The 20,851-nt window shown below is 40.0% G+C and overlaps 1 protein-coding gene across 1 annotated transcript in view; it reads right to left on the bottom strand.

Moving 5' to 3' along the window:
- Positions 1 to 20,851, bottom strand: part of LTBP2 (latent transforming growth factor beta binding protein 2) — a 3,457,946-nt gene that overhangs the window by 2,350,730 nt on the left and 1,086,365 nt on the right. Inside the window, exon 4 of the mRNA XM_044074624.1 lies at positions 12,911 to 13,110. Coding sequence (XP_043930559.1) covers positions 12,911 to 13,110 — 200 coding nt within the window. The remainder of the gene's footprint in view (positions 1 to 12,910; positions 13,111 to 20,851) is intronic.

The following is a 20,851-nucleotide window of genomic DNA, read 5'->3' as shown; positions in this document are numbered from 1 at the left end:
TGGTACAGATCTTTAATTATTTATTATTTATTTATCTTTGTTTACCAGGAAAGTTCGACTGGGTAATACCTATTTTCAGCAAGACCTGGGGAGAACAGATCCATTTGCTTACACCACATTATACTAAGTTGCAGTTAAATACAGAGAAGTTACATTTCTGTTTACATCTATTTGCATATATGCAATTTCCTGTCATGAGATTGGTGGAGATAGGCTTCTTGAGACAATGTTGCAATTGGCACATGTTTACTGACAGCCACTTAATCCTTAAAGAATCGAACACAGTATGTGAGAGGTGTACTTACACAATGATGCTGGAGGCTAAACTCTCATATACAAGTGCACATCAGGTTGTGAAAACCAGGCACACAATGCCCACAAACACCAACACACACACATAGACTAATGTATGCTGAAGCACTGAAAAACAATATTCCTAAACAACAAAGACAACCTAGACCACTCATTGTCAAAGTTATGCCTCAGCAAGCTCATAGGCACTCAGAAAAAAACAACACCTAACTCCACACACATTGTCACTCTCAGTGCAGCCCCAAACACTAAGCCCATAAGGCAAGCAAACACACTTCCAAGGACTCTCATCACAGGGGACTCCATTGTAAGATATACTGATAACCCTCTAACTAGGCTGTACAAGGAGAAGACAACTGTTATCTGCTCATCTGGAGCCAGGATCTGCCAAATCATGCATGCACTCATTATGCCACAGGTACCATCATGGCCCATATAGGTGTAAATGACCTGAGATACACTCCCCTGGACTATATGAAGAGAAACATTATGGGGCTTTCAGACTATATGTCTCAGGCTGGTATGAGCCTGGCACTGAGCATTATATTACCATCACCAAGGTTGATGCCACAATTTGAGCAAAAAAAAAAAAAATGATTGATTTCAACGTGTCTGTTTTTCTGGTTTCATTCTAAGGGGATCCAATATTTGTCACCTTGGAAGGACAGGGTCAATGGACCACACTGCTTTGCCAAAGGGTGGTCTGCACTTTTCCACTCTAGACTTTGATCGACTGGCTAAAACAGTACCCACCCCCATATTGTCTTTTTTTAGTCCCTCCAGAATCTACATCAACCCTATCGCACCACCAGACCACTAAGATCCAGCAACAAAAATCACTTGCAGATCACTAAAGCCAGTAACTCTGCTGGTGAAGCACTATTCTCTTGCGTCATAGCCAAATTATGGAACTCCCTCCCACGCACAATTACCGCCGTACCATCATGCACCAACTTCAAAACTTTATTAAAAGCGCACCTAAAAACATGCTGGCTATGCCCTTGCAACTCCCACTCTAATATCATCCACCCCATCCAACTACTACCTTTCTTTCACCTCCACTAACTACCTTGATGATAGCAAGCTCAGATGCTCATAAGCCTAGTACTTATTATACAGCAGGAACTTCTTATTGTTACATTTGTTAATGCCTGTTATGTACTTCACAGATAAAGATTCTAGTTGTCTACTGATGTACTATGTTCATCTGTAAATATGTTGTAAGTAATTTCTGTGTTAAATTGTTGATCGCTATGTAATCCAATGTAACTACTGTCTGTTTATTTTACTGTGGAGCTTTTCTCCCCGGGCCTCCGCTGAAAATGGACCCATGTCCAGTCGGACACTCCCGGTCAACAAATTTAAATAAAATAAATAAAAATAAATAAATAGTCAATGGCAATTTGACAAACATACTGACACAGCAAAATCAACTCAACTGAACCTCAATGTGTCATTGCCAGGAGCCTAAATAAAAAATTACACTCCACCCCAAGCCTTGAGAATATATACACCCATGCAGTTACTGAGGTGTAGTTTAAAGTTGTAGAGATTACCCCAGTAGTGCAAGGTTGCAGACCCTTCCACACTTTTACTCAGAATGTTTTTATTAATTTTCTTCAAAGATTATCCAGCAACTTAATTCAAATTTATCTAATAACTTAAATAGAATAACAATCTATGTACATTATTTACATTTGGCCTGAAGTTAGATTATAAGATAAACCAATCTGGATCAAATTTATCTGATATTTAGACAAATATTTTCTTCCATTTCTCCTCTCATTCTAGAAGAGTCTGAGTCCCAAGAAGCTCACAGTGCATACTTGGACCTACTGGTAGCATTCACCAAGTCGATATTATAACGCCAAAGAGGCGTCTAAGCAAATGCCTCTTCATCGACACGTAAAGACTGAAATAATTTGTTTGCTCAAACACACACACACACACACACACACACACACACACACACACACACACACACTTACAAACATAAATATGTGGGGGTCTCTGCCCCACACCCCCTAACTAAATATACCAACTCAGAGATCGCACCAGAGTGGAGAAAAGGGCAACACTGTGTAGTTGGCCAACTAAATCTTTGCCCTGTAAAGCATTCATCGAATTGCTTAAATGCGTTTTGATGAATACGTGTCGCTCAGTTGGTGTTCAATATTACAACATTTTGATGTTGTAATATAGACCCACATTCACCATCAAGTCAAATGCCTTACTCAAGGGTGGCTTTACTCGCCCCTCTACAGACTGGGAATCTTATGCTATCTCAAATTTACAGACACAGAGATTCCTGAACTTTATAAATACAAACACCTTCAACTAAATAGTGAATATGCCCGCTAAAGATTCAGTATGGTATAGACTTCTGAAAGGTGATCTTTGCCTGGCATACAAGGCATACCTGGACCCTGTTCTGATGAACCTTTTGCACATCTTTAAAACAAACAACATCAAACTACTAGGTTAAGAGACAAAAATTTTGATATATATATAGGACATGTTGGAGAGACAAATATGTTTCCCAGAGAATTCCCAACATCTGAAACAGGCTCCTCATCCATGTGAGCAGAGTTCCTCCCTGTCCCTATTTAACCACAACTTGGACTAATGGATAGGTAATCAGAAATTTACCCCTGGCCTGGCTCCTGTGTCTCTGATGGAGAGAGAAAGTCAGTAAACCAGGTTCACATTACATTATCAAAATTCCAGAAGGTCGAACACCAGATGTTTGAACTTGGAAGATCGAAATGTAATAACATCAAAACATCAGAACAGTGAATTTTTTCCCAGGGAAAAAATTTGCTGTTCCAAAAACACACACACACAACACAAGCACAACAAAAACCTTATAAACCTACACTAAACCTTACATACACAACTACCTATGCACTAACGTTAACCCAAATCCTAACCCTAAGGTCCGTCACTATCACATACTTACCTTACCCGCGCCCTAACCCTAAAGTCCGTCACTATTGCACACTTACCTTACCTGCACCCTAACCCTAAAGTCTGTCAGTATCGCACACTTACCTTACCCGGACCCTAACCCTAAAGCCCGTCACTATCGCACACTTACCTTACCCGCACCCTAACGCCAAAATCCGTCACAATCACACACTTACTTTAACCCATTCCATAACCTTCGCACCACAGTGGAGAAAATGTCAAAGCTGCAGAAACGTCCAACTGAATTCTTTCCCTGGGAAAAAAGAGACAGATAATGGGGAGGTGATATTCAAGGTGTGAAGTGAAATAAATAAATGTCAGGCAGGTTGCAAAATGTGAGGGTGGGTGTTATCTTGGACAAAGAGGTGGAAGGATTTGAGAAGATTAAGGAGTGTCAGGTCACAGCGGAATTTTTCAGCCTAGAGATGACCATGAGAATGTCCAGGATTGATTTGGGTACTGTTTCAGCTCTGTCTTTATTTGTTGGTGTAGACATAGGTCTTTAATGTGGGTGTCTGTGAAGCAGAAACAAACAAGACCCACAGTTATAAATCCAGACAAACGAAATTGAAAGCCGAAAGGAGAAGTAAAAAGTAGCCTGGAACCACAAGCTTGAAGCTGAGGGGAGTTTGAGGGAAATTTGAAGAAGCTTGAAGAAGCGTTTGTAAACATGAAAGTTTTACATGCATTAAAATTCAACTTCAAGCTTGTGGTTCTGGTCTACTTTTTACTTCTGCTTTTGGTGTTTGTAGAGCCATTGCCTTTTTGAAGAAGTAGGAGGTCAAAGAGGTTGGGGCTTTTATGTCTCAATAAATGAAACACAAATACCCTTGGACCAGCCTGTAGTTTAAGAAGAGTCATGCTGTCCTATCAGGATAGTCAAAGAATTTAAGGCCTTTAATTTTCTTGGTTAGATATCTCTGGGGCATTTCAGTTGAGTGATATACTTGGATTTGTACATACCAAAGGGAGCGCTGTACTCAACAATGGGTCTGATAAGGGATGATAACAGGGATAGGATGACTTCTTTCGATATTGAAGATATTCTCTTGAAAATTAACTGCGAAAGACCAAAGGATTTCCTAACTATGGTGAAGACATAATGATCAAATAAGAGAGATTTGCCCAAATAAGTACACAGGTCTCATGACAGTATCTGTCTGAATAGGAGGACCATTTATAACATATGAGGTGCGAGTAGCTTTTTTTTATTTAATGTTTCTGAATTTATTTATTTCTACATGCTTGGTTATGTTGGCCAGGTTCGTCCCAAAAGGCTGATGTCCTACTTTCAGGAAGAGCTGAGGTGAAATTCATACTTAGAAAGGGAAATTTGGCCAGTGCACAACATTCGTGAATGGGCGTTCCTTCGCTGAAGGTTGTGCGTTAGGCCTGACAAGCCAGTACGTAAAAATCTACTGCCAATCATTAGTGGACCGGAGTTCCGCTGTGGCGACCCCTAACTGGGAAAAGCCGAAAGGCACAAACAAACAAAACCAGGGAAAGTATAGTTGTGTAAGAAATTACCATAACAGTAGATTTCCTACTGATTACTGTTGCAGTATTCTTAACAGATGGGTTGGAGCTCACTCACATGTGACCAGGGTACCAAAGGTTACATCCGAGTGATGACCTCAGCTTGTAGGCATCAAGGTACAAAATCGGACATATGTACAAGATCTACAAGATCCTCAGACTACCTTCAAGTTCAGCCTGAAGAAAACTGAGGAAGTTTGTACAGGTGAAACCATAAGTGTCTGTGACTGTCTAAAGACTGTAATATTCTTCCTCCCTATTCTGGGTGTTGGGGAAAGGGTAGGAAGATTGATTACTTTGTTGAGGATTAGCTCACTAACCACTTTTGGCATGAAAGATGGATTGGCCCTGAACCTCACCCTGTCTTTGTGGAAAATGAGGAAGGGTGGAATAGCCATGAGAGCATGGGAGTTCAAAGACCCTGCCAGCTGATGTTAAGGCCAGGAGGAGCACTGTTTTCCAAGTGCAGACTTTTAGAGTAGCTGAAGTAGCCAGTTGAAAAGGTGGTAAAGTTAGCTTTTCCAAAACAAAATTAAGGCCTCAAGGAGGGGTGATAGGTTTCCTTGAGGGTTTAAGGTGTAAAACTCCCCTCAGGAAATGCTTAACCTCTGTCCTGGAAATGAGTGGGAGCTCCAAAGATAGGCAAGCATTAATGGCCGAAAAATGAGCCTTAATTTGATGAGTAGGCCAACCCTGAAAGTAGGAAGTCATAAAAGTAAGTACTGGAGTATTGTGGGGGTGTCCAATAGAAGGGGTTGGAGTTTGCACGTAAGGCACCAGATGAAGAATCTCTTCCACTTGGCTGTGTAAGACTTCCTGGTGTTAGGTTTCCAGGACTCTTGTAGGATTCAAACAACATCTTCAGAAAAGTTGTGTGTTCTGGGGATTCAAATCCTATCATCCAGAGGGTTAGACTGAGAGAGATCAGATTGGGATGAAGGAGCTGCACTTTCTGCTGAGTAATTAGATCTAGTTTTGAGGGATTCTCTAGTAATTTCCTTTTGATAAGTGAAACAGGAGCAGGGATCAGCATTGTCGTCATAGTGCCAGAAGCAGGAGTTTTGGAGATTCCTTCTGGGCCTTGAGAAGGAGCCTTGGGAGCTGGGTTACAAGTGGGACAGGCATAAAGAAACTTTTCTTTCCACTGGAAGGAGAAAGCATCTGTCCTTCAGGCTACGGGTGATGGATTCCTCATGCAGAAAAGTGAGAGTAGCTGATGCTTGGAGGAAGCAAAGAGGTCTATCTGAGGAGTTCCCCATCTGACACTTATAGCTTTGAACACCTCTGTGTTCCATGATTATTCATGACTTCATGATAGTCCTCCCAGTCCTAGCTTAGAGAGTCTGCCAATACATTTTGTTGGGAGGGACTGCACATCGCTGTGAGAGCAAAGTTCATTGAAAGGTTAGATGCCCGGCCTTCTGTGCCAGACTACCTCATTTTCAAAGATGTGAGAAAATCTGTAAGGCTTGTAGAAATGTCCACACTACCTTTAATTTTTTTTTGTTCTTATAGTACATATGTAGGCCACTCCATTTGGACTCAGTGGTCTCCTGTTCATGCCCCCTCCATGCCTTGTCTGAAGCACCTGTAAACTGGACTTGGTTGTGTGGGACTGAACTAAATGAGAGGTCTGGGTTGAGCATAACCCAGTTGTGCCACCAAACGAGTTCTTTCTTGATGTAAGGAAGAAGGGGAACATGGGTATTGTGAGGATGAAAGTGCTGGGACCACACTGATTTCTGACAGCATTTTATTTTCCTCATGTGCAGTCTGTCAAGGGGCAGCATAGAGATGGTGGCAGCCATGAGTCCCAGGGCCCTGAGAGCTTGTCTAGCCAAGCAGTAGGAATTTGTTGGCTTAGGAGATGACCTTCTCCTGAGGAATACAGGCATGCATGGCAGATGTGTCCAGACTGCACCCCAGAAAGGTCAGCTGTTGCAGAGGAATAAGCTGAGAGTTTGTGTAACTGATGGTGAACCCCAGGAGGGTCAAGACATGCACAGTTTAGTGAACAGTGTCCTTGGATAAAGGAGGTAAGGGAAGATCTGTATGCCCTGAGTGCAGCAAAAAGCCACTGCTGGAGGCAGACACTTTGTGAAAACCCTTGGAGCTGTAGAAAGACCAAAGGGCAAAACGGTAAAATGAAAATGTGATAACTCAGGAAAAAAAACGGAAATGTTTTCTGTAGGAAGGGCAGACAGGAATATAAAGATAAGCACTCGTTAGGTCTAAGGATACCAGAAAAGACTGCAGGAGTAGGAAAGGAAGAAGAGTTTGTAATGAGAACATTTTGAAGGAAAGCGCTTTCAGATCTGGGATGGGTCGCAATTGACCCTCTTTCCTTGGGACCAGGAAGATCCTGGAGTAAAATCACTTTCCTGAACAGGATGGTGGGACCTCTACTATGGTTCTCTTGAACAGTAAGTCTTGCATGACAGAGTCTAGAAGGCGTATCTGGTTAGGAGGAGGGGGCATTCTCTGGGAGTTCGGTTGCTTTCCCAGCACAGAGGAACCATGTTTGATCATGCTTAGGATCCACTTGTCTGAGGTTATTACATCACAAACGGAAAACGAAAAGGAAAGTCTTTTTGAAATGGGGTGGTAGGGTAAGGTTTGGAGAGTGGGGTGGGTGAGATATAGTCACAGGGGTCTACCACCAAATTGAGTCCTCCCAGAAGGGGTATCTCTCTGAGTTTTTTCTGGGAATCTTTTCTTAGGAATTTTGCTTTGCTTATGAGGAGTTCTAGGACCTGTCTTGGTGAAGGAGATGGATTTAGCTGGATAATTTCTATGGTGCCTGGGAACAGTAGAAAGCAGAATCTGACCACAGTCTTTCATTGTCTTGCCCTGTTTCTGCAAACCCTTGAAGAGACTGGCAGCTTGTAAGCCAAAAAGGAGATCATTATATAGGGGACAGTCCAACATCTTAGACTTTAAGTCATCTGGAATAGGTTGGCCTCCTAGCCAGACATACCTTCTGATCACTGAGGCAGGGACAGCTCCCTGGAAGAGGCACCCACTGCCTCACAGCTGCATTGTAGACTGTGCCTGGCTGTTTGAGAATCCTGGGATATTAAAGATTAAAACTGCTTTGACTCCAGAATCTGTGGTTTTGTGATGGCCCTGCTTAAGGACAGGAACATAGACAGTAAGTACTTGGTCATCTGAGTTTGGTAGTTTATAGCTCTGAAAGCTAAGGTGGAGGAAGTATACACTTCCTTACACCACCTGTCCATTGTTTTACTGTCCATGTCACACAGGAGAATGTTAGTGCCAGGGAGCAACATAGAAGACTTGTCTGAGTCAAGGAAAACTGCAGCTGGGTTTGCCACAGGGTTTTTGCAGAAGTATTGTGAGTTAAGCAGGAACTTTCTAGAACCTATCTGGCTTTTCTGAAGCAGGAGGCTTAGGATCTTATGTCAAAAAATTGGCCAGAAAGGTGTCCAGGTAAGCATCTAGTACTGAGGGGACTGTAGGAGGAGCAGGAGTGCCCATCTCTAATATGTTTAGTATCTCTTTTGCACCTCATCAACTGTCTGAATAGCCATTCAAAATGCTTCATCGTGCTTTGTAAGGTTTCTCCAAAGGAGGCCTCTTCCAAGAGAGAATCTGGAGAGAGTGAGTCTCCCTCATCTGAGGAAATATGTTCTAGGGAATGTAACTGGGATAAGAAGTCAAGAGAAAGATGTGAATCCCTGTCCATTTTGTTATTAGAGGAGGGAGAATCTAAGGCATGTTCATGTGGTGTGGCCTGAGAAGGCTGACTCACAAAGGAAGGTGGCTTCAGAGACACGATTACCTAAAATAACCCCTGAGAAAAATCAATTCATTCTTTCTCCCTGGGTGCAGAAATGGGACATTGAATGTTTAAGTTTTTGCTTTTTCTTTTTAAGCTTGTCATCTGCCTCAATCAGCTTAGGTGGGTGCTGAGCCTTGGCGCATTTCTATCAGGGAACAGGGAATCTTTTCTGGCACAAGGATCTGAGGGATTCCTTAAGGGCCCTCCAAGATAATGAATCACAGTCCTTTCAGGGACTCAGTCATTTTCAAGGCTGGGGGAGCCATACCAGCCTCTGGTAGGTAGAGGGCTTGTGCGAAGATGATTCGCATACCATGTGTTTGACCACCTCAGTAGGTATGTCTATTTCTAAGATGACAGCAGGAGAATCCTTTCTAGGCCTTTTAATTTTTTTCTTACCCAGGAGGCCAATGCCTGGGCCTTCCAACATGGTTGAGTGGGCCAATCATTTCAGACATTGGTTCTCAAGGAAGCTATTAAATGTGGATAGCTTAGACTGTAGGCTTTCAAGAATGAATGACTGACAGATGGAGCAGGATTTTATAGTCGTGTTTGGGGCCTAAAGAGAACAGGCATTTAGTGTGCAAGTCTTTGTATGGAATTTGTCTACTACACTCACACTTACCCCTCCTACCTGACATCTAACAAATATCAAATCAGTCAAAAGTTTATAAGGAAGAATCCCCAGTGGGGTACATCTACTCCAACAAGCAAAGCTACAGTACCAAGTAACCAAACTATTACAGTCCTTTGGGTGCAATGACCTGCATTCAGTCTGGTAGTAAGAATGTCTGGGGATCTCGTACATTTATCTAATTTTATACCCCAAAGCCTATGAGCTGAGGTCATCAACCACATGTATGTCTTAGATAGGTAAAGCTTTGGTATCCTGGCTGGATGTCAGCAAGCTACAACCAATCTGTTAAGAATATTGCAACAGTGACTCACTCAGGATATCTTTGCATGTTCTTTTTTCAATAAGCGCCATGGGTTTTTTTACATCTACTTGAATTACATCAAATCAGGCAGGTAGCACCTTGGTTTAATGTCTTGAGAACATTCTCCATACACCAGGTATGTGCATATTTCAGCTGTATCTTGAGCTGTTTAGAATGAATGGATGAGCAGATAACTGTGCTTGACTTGCACTCATCAGCAAAGTTGGGATACTGGATTTTATTTCTGCAAAATAAATGCCAAACAAGAAAGGTCAAACATTGATCCATGTGGTACCCTACTAGTTACAATTTTAGATTCAGGGAGAGATATCAACATGTTTTAAAACCTGAGATCTGTTGGACAGCCAGTCTGCAATCCAATATCAGCATGGGTGGACAGTGTCAAAAGACTCCGCTAGGTGAACATAAGCAGAATGAGCATGCACTGAGTGACCACTGTCCACAGCCTCTGTGACCTTTTCAAAGAAGTTTAGTAAGTTCAAGAGACAGAATCTCCCCTTCATAAAGTCAAACGGATTGCCTATGTCTGCAGAAATGAGTTTTTATGATACATTTTATGTCTTTGCATATAAGGATGGTGAGGCTGATGAGTCTATAAATACCCTGATTTGTAGAAGGACAACACTTGTGTAGTGGAGTCACTGTGACTGGTCTCCAGGCACAGGCACAAACCCTGCTGATAGGCTGTAGTTTAAGAAGAGCTTGGATAGTGAATGCTTGGCACTGACAAAAGTGCAACATGGTTCTTTGTCTGGTTCCATGCGGTTATTATTGTTATCCTTTGGCAGTGATTTAAAGTTTATTCCAATGTGATTTCAAGAGAAAGTAAATGTTAAGGATCCTGCGGACAACAATGTTGGTAGGTGGGTAAAGTTAGCATTAAATCTGTCTGCTAATATACTGATTATAGCCTTGGGACATCAGTATAGATGAGCTCAGTTTATTGTGTGACATCATTATAGATGAGCTCAGTTTACTGTTGGACATTATTCCTTAACTTCCTGACTTAGCTGATAAATGATTTGTAGTCTGCTTTGGTTAAGTGTGGTGACCTTAAGCTTGCACCGTTTTACATATTCTGCTCTTAGGTTTCTTGCTGACATGTTTCACTGTGGTTCTGAGATATGTGAATGGGGAGTTCTTACATGTTTACATAATTTTTCTATGTAGTAAAAATTAATATTAATTTGTTTCTATTACTATGTAAAGAGAAACTCTGGGCAATAACATGACAGCTCGAATGCACCCACACGTGTGTGTTGGTGGGTGTTAGTAATGAAACTATCACCTTCTAATTCCAAACACTGAATGGTATCCCAGCTTCCTGAACCCTTCACTTCTCCCCTTAAGTGTTCTTTAACACAGCAGATCTATCTAATATGTTGTTTGCAGCATATCAGTTAATGGTACTAAAAGCAAGGTATCTGTACTAGCCACGAGCAATTTACTGATATTTATAATACGCATGATGCTTGTTTGCAGTGTATCAGTTAATGGTACCAAAAGCAAGGTATCTGTGCTAGCCACAAGCAACTTATCCATTTACTGATATTTATAATTTATAATATGCATGATGCAAAATGAAAGAGCTTTACACTTAAGCAGAAAAGAAAACACTGCACTTTCAGGTTTAAACAAACAGATGACATTATTGAAACTTATCGAATCGTTGTGTTTTTATTTTATTATTACTAAAAAGTCCAGGAAATATATTTGCAGACCACAACCAAAAGCAACCATTCTAGTAGCAGAGTCCACTAAAAACAGAGCAGGTATAAAAAGAGTGACAAAGGATATGCTAAGGAAAGCAGAGACACAGAATAAGATGCAAGCTTTCCACAACACAAGGAGTCACGCAAAAACAGAATTGTAATACGTTCCAGGTAAGGACTACATGTATCTTCTGGAAAAAAGAAAGGTTAAAGTGAAGGAGTCAACAGACACCGAAGTACAGGAAAACCATTAGAAAGGGAACACCTTATAATGGCTGATAAAATGATGTGCAGTCAAACCCCTAAAACCTTTATGAGGGTCAGTAATGAAGACAGCAGGACAGGAAACGGCAGGGAAATGTGATGACATTGAGTAGAATTACAAAAGTAAGACTTTGCAGTCTTACTGGGTACAATCTAAAGTCCTTTGTGCAATTCATGAGATCCTATGTCCACAAAGGGCAAGGAAGTTTTTAAAAAGTCGAGATCACAGTAATTAGAATGGTGCACGTTCACAGACTTCGTCATGTGAAGGCATATTAATAAAAGATTACGGGATTTTAACAGGTGTACCCTCGATGACAGGAGGGGAAAGAAGAACAAAAATTAATGCTTCATCCTCTTCCATGAGTAGGTGAACTAAAACAAATTACAGATGGTAGCAGCAGTTTTACAATGAGAAGATATAACTGTCAGAGGACTTGATAGCAGAAGTAGAACTGCTCTGAAGCAATGTGACGATATTTTGCACTGAAAAATCTTTATTTCCTTTTGGCTTTGTTTACAATATGGCATATGAGCTAGAGGCATTTGTTTAGCTCTACCAAGTCTTTCATGCAACAAAGAAGGCATTAAGACCACAACCAAAAAAAAAAAAAACACACGATTTATTTATTTTATTTATTTATTTATTTACATGATGGCTGTGTAGTTGATGTTCTTCCATGACTGTCTTTCACCAACAGAGGAATGACTGGACCAATCGATTATGGTAGGGACGATGGCGGTAGGCAGTGTGGCACAAAAAACTAAAAACGTGTTATCTTAAGCACCCAGAGACAAATAGTTCTGAATGTTTCCCTTTAAGCAACTTATGAGAGGAGGAAATGAGTTCAGAATGGTCTAAAAATTCAGTAACAATTTCAGTTTTTAAAAGAAAGGATAACATCTGTTGTTAACTGTTAAACTGGGCAAACAGCATATTCAGTAAAGAAATCAGAAAATCTTTATGGGATAAGTCAGCTTTACATGAATGTGTTTGTTTTATGTTAAGTATAGAAGAAAATATGGTATGATTGAAAAAAAGTTACTTGAAAACTAGAAAGGTACATATGTGTCTAGGTCGGAAGGACATAAACTGAGAAGGAAGAGGCATATATAACTCGGTGGCAGGCTTATTTGTCTTGTAATGTTTCTGTTTCTCTGATTTATCTGACGATCTGGTAGGTTAAAATTTTTTAAGCCTTTAAAAAGTTGGCATGGCACTGACTGCTCTAAAAGATACATAACATTAAAATAACAAACTATTTTTTAAAATAAAACATCAAATCCTCTGTAAACTGAAGCACTGGTTATAGCATGTATGGAATATTTCTAATGTAGTCATTCAAGCCAGCCATTACCTGGTGGCGGTATAACTGGACTTCCCATATTCCTCTGCGTAATTCGGTTTTCTGCACGTTCGTGGTTGCTTAGTGCTTCATCATTGCCATTTGGAAGAGCATTGGATGTGATCTGCCCATCCCCTGGGTAACGCCTCACAGTTCGAGAGGCCCCAGCAACCTGCTGGGAGTTAGGCGCATGCCCTTTTTTCACTTGAAGCCTGCAAACAAATACCAAAAACAATGAGTGATTGCCTTGTAGACAAAATATACTTGCAAGATTTTATATCACCTATTTGAATTTCGCCAGTCCTTCCAGAAGCATGAGTAAATTGAAAACATGCTTTAAGATATTTTTACGAAATTAACAAAGTATCACTGTGGCAGAGAAAATACGGATGAGATGTTACCAATTAACTAGTTACCAAGTCTGTGGCCTTTGATTACTTCAAATTGTAAATGTAAGAGATGGGAGACGCATGCAATAAACTACATTTATAAAAATTTGTCCCCATGACTTTTAATTTACTCCATTATAAATAAACAACAGCACACCAGGTGATACCACTGATGAAACACGTGTTTTCATCTGAGGCAATGTTTCTCTCTGTGATGTTTGATAATGGAACACACACACACACACACACACACACACACACACACACACACACACACTGTACAAAAGGAATATGTTGGGATGAAAGGGGACAAACAATGAGGAAGAGAATATGAGAGACAAAACAGTCACCCCAAAACATCCTCAGAATGGTCTTGTTTCTGGAATATCTCAGCACTAAGCCCTTACTGTGCCTCAGATGGCCCATGTTCGATTACTGGCAGGAGCACTGAAGGAGCTCCAGTAGGAAGATGGGAGTCAGCTACCGATGTCAGCTCTGCCATTTTGGGGGGGGGGTCAGCCTAAAGGCTCACTGCAGTGCAGTCACATTAATGTTCTGAGATAATGTTAGCTTATTATCTGAGGCATACTAGCTGGAGATATGAGGTTACAGATGTCGAGAACAGAACAGCATTTGTAATTAGACACTACAGTCAGTTTGTGCTGCTGACATAGGCTAGTCCACCTTGCCACTAGAGATCTGGGTTTGAGAACAAGATTAGATCATCAGTAGATCCAACAAGAAGAGGGAATGGATACAAAAGCCTGAATGCCTTTCTTTCCATAACGGTCCTGAAGGGGTGGACTCCATCAAGTCACTGTCACCATGATGGCTTCAGCTAGACAGTCATGTGAGATCTCAGCTTACTTGATGGGAAGGGTGGTCTCTGCCATGTCGGACACCTTGATGGCTTCAGCTAGACAGTCATGAAAGATCACAGCTCATACAGATTTATTAAATAAGTAAGAGCATTGTGATGCATCTGCCCAGCCATGAAATTATTACACACATGGTAGAGAAGGGTTTAAGGAGGAAAAATTAGTTCTCAGTGTCAGAATGACAAGAAACCCTGGGATGTCATCACAGGCAAGATAGGCTTGTATGAACAAGGAAACCAGCATATGAGGCACCTTGGACATGTGGTCCTCCCAAAAATATTTCTTAAAAGTAATCTGGTACTGACATTCAGTATCTGCAGCCATGCTTGACTAAAGATAATCTAAAATGACAATATTAATGCTGCATTATCTTTTCATCTTAGTTCAATTGCAAAACTGCTTTGTATCATATTTTATGCTCTGCAAACTAAACAGAAGCATTTGTATTGTTTTAACTTTCAAAACAGTTGTGTAATTACTTGTTTTATGTCAATTTGTATTATCTAGTGCCTTTACTTACTTGAAAGACTCATTTAAAATATATACAGACTGCCTGCCAGAAAATTAGATGCTAATAATAATAACAAAGAACCGAAAAGCAATAAAGGAAAAGCATCCTAAATTATTAACAGAAAGGAGTCTGTGGATGTTTTATTATTATTCTGATTAGATATATTGCCACAAAGGAATGCCACGATTTTAATTTATCAAAAGCAGTAAAACCTCAAAAGAACAAAACAACTCATGCCAAAATCGGTTGTGTTATTTTACCACACAATCCACCTCTACCCCATTGTTATTTTTGCTTATATGCTGCTTTTATTTTCATAATATTATTCAAGCTATATTCATAAGCCCGTCACATCAATAAATTAATTTTGAGTTCATATTCATGTCCTGTTAAACTGCAAAGAATTATAAATGTTCTGGTCAGGAGTCTTAATGACTTATGAAAAATCCTCAGACATCAAACACTTTCTTGGAGTACAACTTATTCCACAAAAAGTTCCACAGAAGCAGTAGCAACAGCTGCAAAAATGCATGATTTACTTAAACATCAAAAGTCTGAAAAGTACTTGCACGTTGCACCCAGGTGCACCCTTTAAGCACATATATGCCTGTGGGTTACTTGTACACACTGACAGGTTATGTGAGCTCCTCCGTTATATATGATGCATGCAAAAGCCTCTACAGGCTCTCACCCTGGTTTAAAGAAGTGGTTTGTTACATTTCCTGTTAAGAAACATTATTTGCTATAGCATTACAAATAAGAATGAGTTAAAGATTACTCAAACACAGAAAGTAAAACTTGTAAGTAAAAATAAATAGAGAGAGAATTTTACTTGGGTTTTAGCGCATTTGAAACTGGAGCCATGACAGGCCATCAGGAAAAATAATTTCATCAGTTCTGTTTCATGATCTGTCACTTTTACAGGCTCAACATTTCACAGGTGTTGTTTCAGCATTCATGGAAAATAAACTCCTTAAGCCATATGGGGCTATGCTTTGGCACACTGCCCAGCCTTCTCTAAACTTGAGTATTTACAAGATACTATAGCAACATCGCCTGTACATAACACACTCCTTGGGGTGCCACCTTTTCAGATGTCCATAGTGATGCAATTCTCATTGACATTATGTGATTTTGCAGGGCAAACCATACCTTCAACCAATGCAAAATACTTACTTTCCCTTTTATTAACAAAAAGACAATGTTATAGAAGATTTTGTCATTATTGTTTTATATCATATTAAAACATTCTATATATATTATTACATTTTTCTGCAGAATTTAGAAGAAATGTACAAAATATTTTTTTCATAAAATGTTTGGCATCTACTTTTCTGAAGTAAAAGCAGTCATTGAATCCCCAAATGACTTATAACCATCCTGTAGAAAGACTTGCCCCAAATACATAACTGGTGACAAAATCATGGTCTGAAATTAGACCAAAAAAATGCTTTCTGTATCCTTTGGGAAGTCATCTACCCCAGGGAGCTACCACATTGACAGTACACCCCTAAAAGTTGACCCATTTGTTTTGGATTTGTGAACTTGTGTGGACAGTGATATAAGTTTTGACCAACATGTATCTATTATTGTAGTAAAGTCCTTCTGTATTGGATGGCTTATAATCAAAGGGATTGTGTCTAGATCTAGGGATGTCACTGTCCCCTTTTACTCAGCCTTCATTAGGCCAGTCAATGAGTATAATGCACCTTTTGGCATACATTTGTCCAGATACAATGCAACAACTGGAACACCCACAGAGCTACTTTACTAAAAAGGATGCAAGGCTAAACAACATGTCCTACACGCACCTATTCAAATACATTTCACTATACTCGGTATCCTACAAACTGCTAAGAGATGACCTGCGTCTGGCATACAAGACATCCTTTGATCCATTACTGATGGATTTACTGCACATCAGCAAGTTAAATGCCATCAGAAATACTCGGTCTAGGAATCTAAACCCCTTTTGCAACATCAACAGAATGGTTTGGAGGGGTAAGCATATTTTGCAGAGGATACCCCTGCTGTGGAACAGACTCCCCATCCACATAAAACAAAGTTCATCTCTGTCCATATTCAAGTACAACTTAGATCTATGGATGGGAAACAGGAAATGTACCCCAGGACTGCTCCCATGCACTAATAATGGACAGATACAACTCCTATATGCTTTATCCAGTGTGTGGGTTCCCTCAGATTATCTATGGTATGATCCCATATATTCTCATTAGTGGAAATTTGTAATCATCAACCATAGGATGGGGAGGCCCATCTATAACAAAACAGAATATGTTACGTAGAGCACAAAAAGTGAAACTGACAATGCTTAAGATGTTGCAGAAGGACAGCTAACCTAGTATTTACCTATGAACCTATTTGATGACATCTGCCATTTGTATCTTTTATCGCAGGATGTGACTGCCCTCATTAGAACCGTCCAGTGAAAAGAGGAAAAGTGGCAATACATTGCAATGTATTAAAATTATCTGATGTGCTCTGATGAAGTCCTCCATGGTGAAGGTACCTCACCCACTTTATTAAGCTTCTTATTTTGTTCTACACTTGGCTCGTCTGTGTGGACTTGTCGGACAGCCTATTTTAAAATAGATATGATCATATGAGTTGAAAATGTAATGGATGGCAAATGTCACCAATGTACTTGGAGCTGTAATAAGAGCTGACAGTATCTACAGAAATAAAGATATCAGAGATCTTAAACTCAACTTGTATAAAATCCTGCATCAGGTTAATCAAAAATAAAGCTACCATGGAAGATATCCTACATTGGATATTCATAGCAGTTCCACAAGAAAAAAGACTACTTGGTGATGTCAATATCAATTAGTTGGACATAACCTCTAATTCCCCTATATGTAACAAACTTATACAGCTAGTTAACAGCCCAACACATCACAGCAAGCCATCCAGTTCTTTAACAGACTGGATCCTAGTATCAGACCCTAGCAAACTTATCACCACAGGTACAAAGTCAGACTCTCTCAATGACTATATTCCCATCTGTACAACCAGACATCTCACACATCTAATTAAACAGCATGCTTAAAAATCAACATGCAACCTGTTAAAGTTTAACCCAGAATATTCATCAATACCACATCTATTACATGGAATATACTAAAGATCCTCTCCTTATTTATTTATTTATTCATTTATTTATTTATTTATTCATTCATTCATTCATTCATTTATTTATTTATTTATTTATTCATTTATTTGCCATTTGTTAACCAGGTTAGTCCGACTGGGCAAAAGCCCCTTTTCAGCAGAAGCCTGAGGAAAAAGGCTCCAAACATATACAAAATATGTGATAAATTGTAATAAAGTTTATCATAACAAAAAAAGTAAACAGTTACATACATGATAAATTGTAATAAAGGTTATAACTGCAAAAAAGTAAACAGTTACAAACAAGTAGCATAGAAGAAATTCACACTGATTACAATTAAGGTTGTCAGAGACCAGAAAACAAATCCCCATATGCCTGCAGTAGTAACTCATAGGTATGAGTGACCTCAGGATGAATATACGGAGGGAAAACAGAGAAGGAAGATTAAGTGGGTACACAGCAGGGCAGAGCCAATATTATAGTAGGGTTTCTTTGAGAGATTATTTGAAGCTGTTGGAGTGAGGGGCAGTTCTTAAGGCTAGAGGTAGTTTATTCCAAGCTTCAGCTGTGGAGTGATTGTAGAGAGGTTTGCCTATGTTTTTATTAGGCTTGTGAATTTCTAAGAGGTGAATATTAGAGTTTCAGAGACTACATTCTGGGAGTAGGGAGAAAAGAGGGTTGAGAGAGCAGGACAGGAGGAGGGTCTGTTTAGGATGGAGTGACAGATGTGAAGTAGAGGAAGAAGGAGTTGTTGCTGAAATTCAAGCCATTGCAGGTTTTCAGAGCTGTGCAGTGGTGGGAGCGGTAGGGGAGATTGGCAACAAATCTATTTTATTATATGTGCTTTCAAGTTTAAGAGTCAGATTGAATTGTAATTTAGTGAGGATGTGAGTGGCGTACAATAGGGTGGGCAGTAGGAAGGCTTGAGCAAGGGAACATTTATCTTCATTTGTGAGAAATTTTTTGTGCCTGTATAGTATCCCTAGTTTTTGCTGGCTTTTTTTTTTTGATAGTGTGTTGAATATGGATGTTGAATTTAAGTTGGTCATCAATTGTTACACCAAGCAGTTTTGTATGTAGTTCGACAGAGATAACAAGAAGGAAGAATGGGAGCAGGATGTGTAGAGGATATTGGTGAAAATATTAAAAAGTAGGGTCCAAGAATGGAATCCCTGACTAACTCCACTCTAAGCAGGGAGGAAGGAGGAGGAGGCAGAGAGTCATCTGATGGATTAGAATCTGTTGGAAAGGTAACTGGAGAACCATTGAAGAGTGGAGCTGAAGAGATTAAGTCTAGTAAGTTTAGACAGAAGAAGTTTGTGGGAGACAGTACCAAAATCTTTAGAGAAGTAAAAAAAGACAAGACACTAGCTTGTTGTTGTCACAAGATTTTGCAATGGTCAGTGTAAAAGAAATGAGTGCAGCAGAAGCATTGTGATGGGGGTGGAAACCAGGATATGTAGAGGTTAAGAGGTTTTCCTGTATAAGATGATCAAGGAGCTGTTTATGAATGCATTTTTCCAGTATTCCTGATAGGTGTGATAGTACTGCAATAGGTCTGAAATTAGTGAAGGCCAAAGAATTACCATCTTTGTGCAGGGGTAACACATAGAATTTCTTCCAGATTTCAGGAACTGTGCATTCTTGGATAGATCTATTGATTAAAATAGAGACGGGATAGACAATGGATTTAGAAGCAAGTTTGAGGAAAAGTGGAGGTAGGTTATCAGTGGAAGGCAAGCATGATTTAAGTTTGCTGAGAAGTGATCTAATATAAACAGTAGTGGATGGCTTAAGAAGGAACAGAGGAGAGTTGGAAGAAGGACGGGATCAGTGGGGTGGGAAGAATTGTCCTTTTTTTTGTCAAACTTTGAATAAACTCAATGAAAAAGGAATTTAGAAAGGTAGCTGTATCCAAGTCAGAGATATTGGGACCGGGGTTAAGAGTAGAAGGATTGACAAGATGTAAGAGCTTGTTGATGGTATGCGAAAAATGTTAGGGTTGGAGTGGGGATTATTTAGTGGCTTTTGATAGAAATGTTTTTTTATGTAGGTCAACCTGCTTCTTGGTAAGATTAAGAAGTTCTCTGCACGTTTGGAGGTGAGTGGGAGATTTAGTTTTCTTTCAGTTTATCAGGCAGTGTCTCTTTTGAACATAAGAGTTCAAATGGGTTGTGTTAACCATGGAGCAAAGTTGGATTTAATTCTAATTTTTCTGGTGGGGTCCAGGGAGTTCAGAGTGTTGAGAAAGATGTTGCTAAAACTGTTGACAACATCATCAAGTTTGAGTTCATGGAGAAAGGACCAGTTTATGGAGGAGAGGAGATTATTAAAAGTGTCAGGGTTAAACTTAGTGAGGTTACAACAGATCTTGTATTGGTGGGCTCTGTTCAGTTGGGGGGGAGTGTCTTTGAAAGAATGTGGGAAAGTGGTCACTAAGAGTGTCAGGCAGAGTGGTGACACTGTGGTAGAGGTATGGGGCAGAGGTGAAGATCCAGTCAAGTGTGGTGCCAGTACTAGTATGTTTACTCAGAAGAGTGGGGGAAGAAATTAGTTAGGCTCACTTCACTCCATAGAGATTAATGATAGAGTTAGGAGAGTAGAAGGTTATTACATTCCATTCTATGTTGATGTCATCCAGGATAATGGTTTCATAAGGTATAGTTTCTGAGATCCAGGACAGAAAATGTTCAAGAGTGGGGATATTGCCACTAGGTGGAATGTAGAAAGTTGCAATGGCCAGTTGTTTACGGTTGTTTAGTTTGCAGTTTAAGATGAGGATTTCAACTGGGTGGAAACTAGAAGGAGTGGTGGAAAAAGGATAGAGGTAAAGTTGATCAGAGTATAAAATAGCTATACCTTCCCCTTTTTGTTAAGCCTGTCCAGATGGATGATACTGTAGCCGGGGGAAGTATTATGGTACCAGGTATGTGGGGCTGAAGCCAGGTTTCTGAGAGGGTGAGGATATCAGGGGAGTGGAGAGAGAGAGATCCAGGAGTGGAGAGATGTGATTTTATTTGTTATACTTTGTACACTGAGTGG

This window comes from Protopterus annectens, chromosome 6.part0 (genome assembly GCF_019279795.1).
Source record: "Protopterus annectens isolate FY-2018-M chromosome 6.part0, PAN1.0, whole genome shotgun sequence".
NCBI lineage: Eukaryota > Metazoa > Chordata > Ceratodontiformes > Protopteridae > Protopterus > Protopterus annectens.
This window is presented reverse-complemented; position numbering and strand designations above follow the sequence as displayed.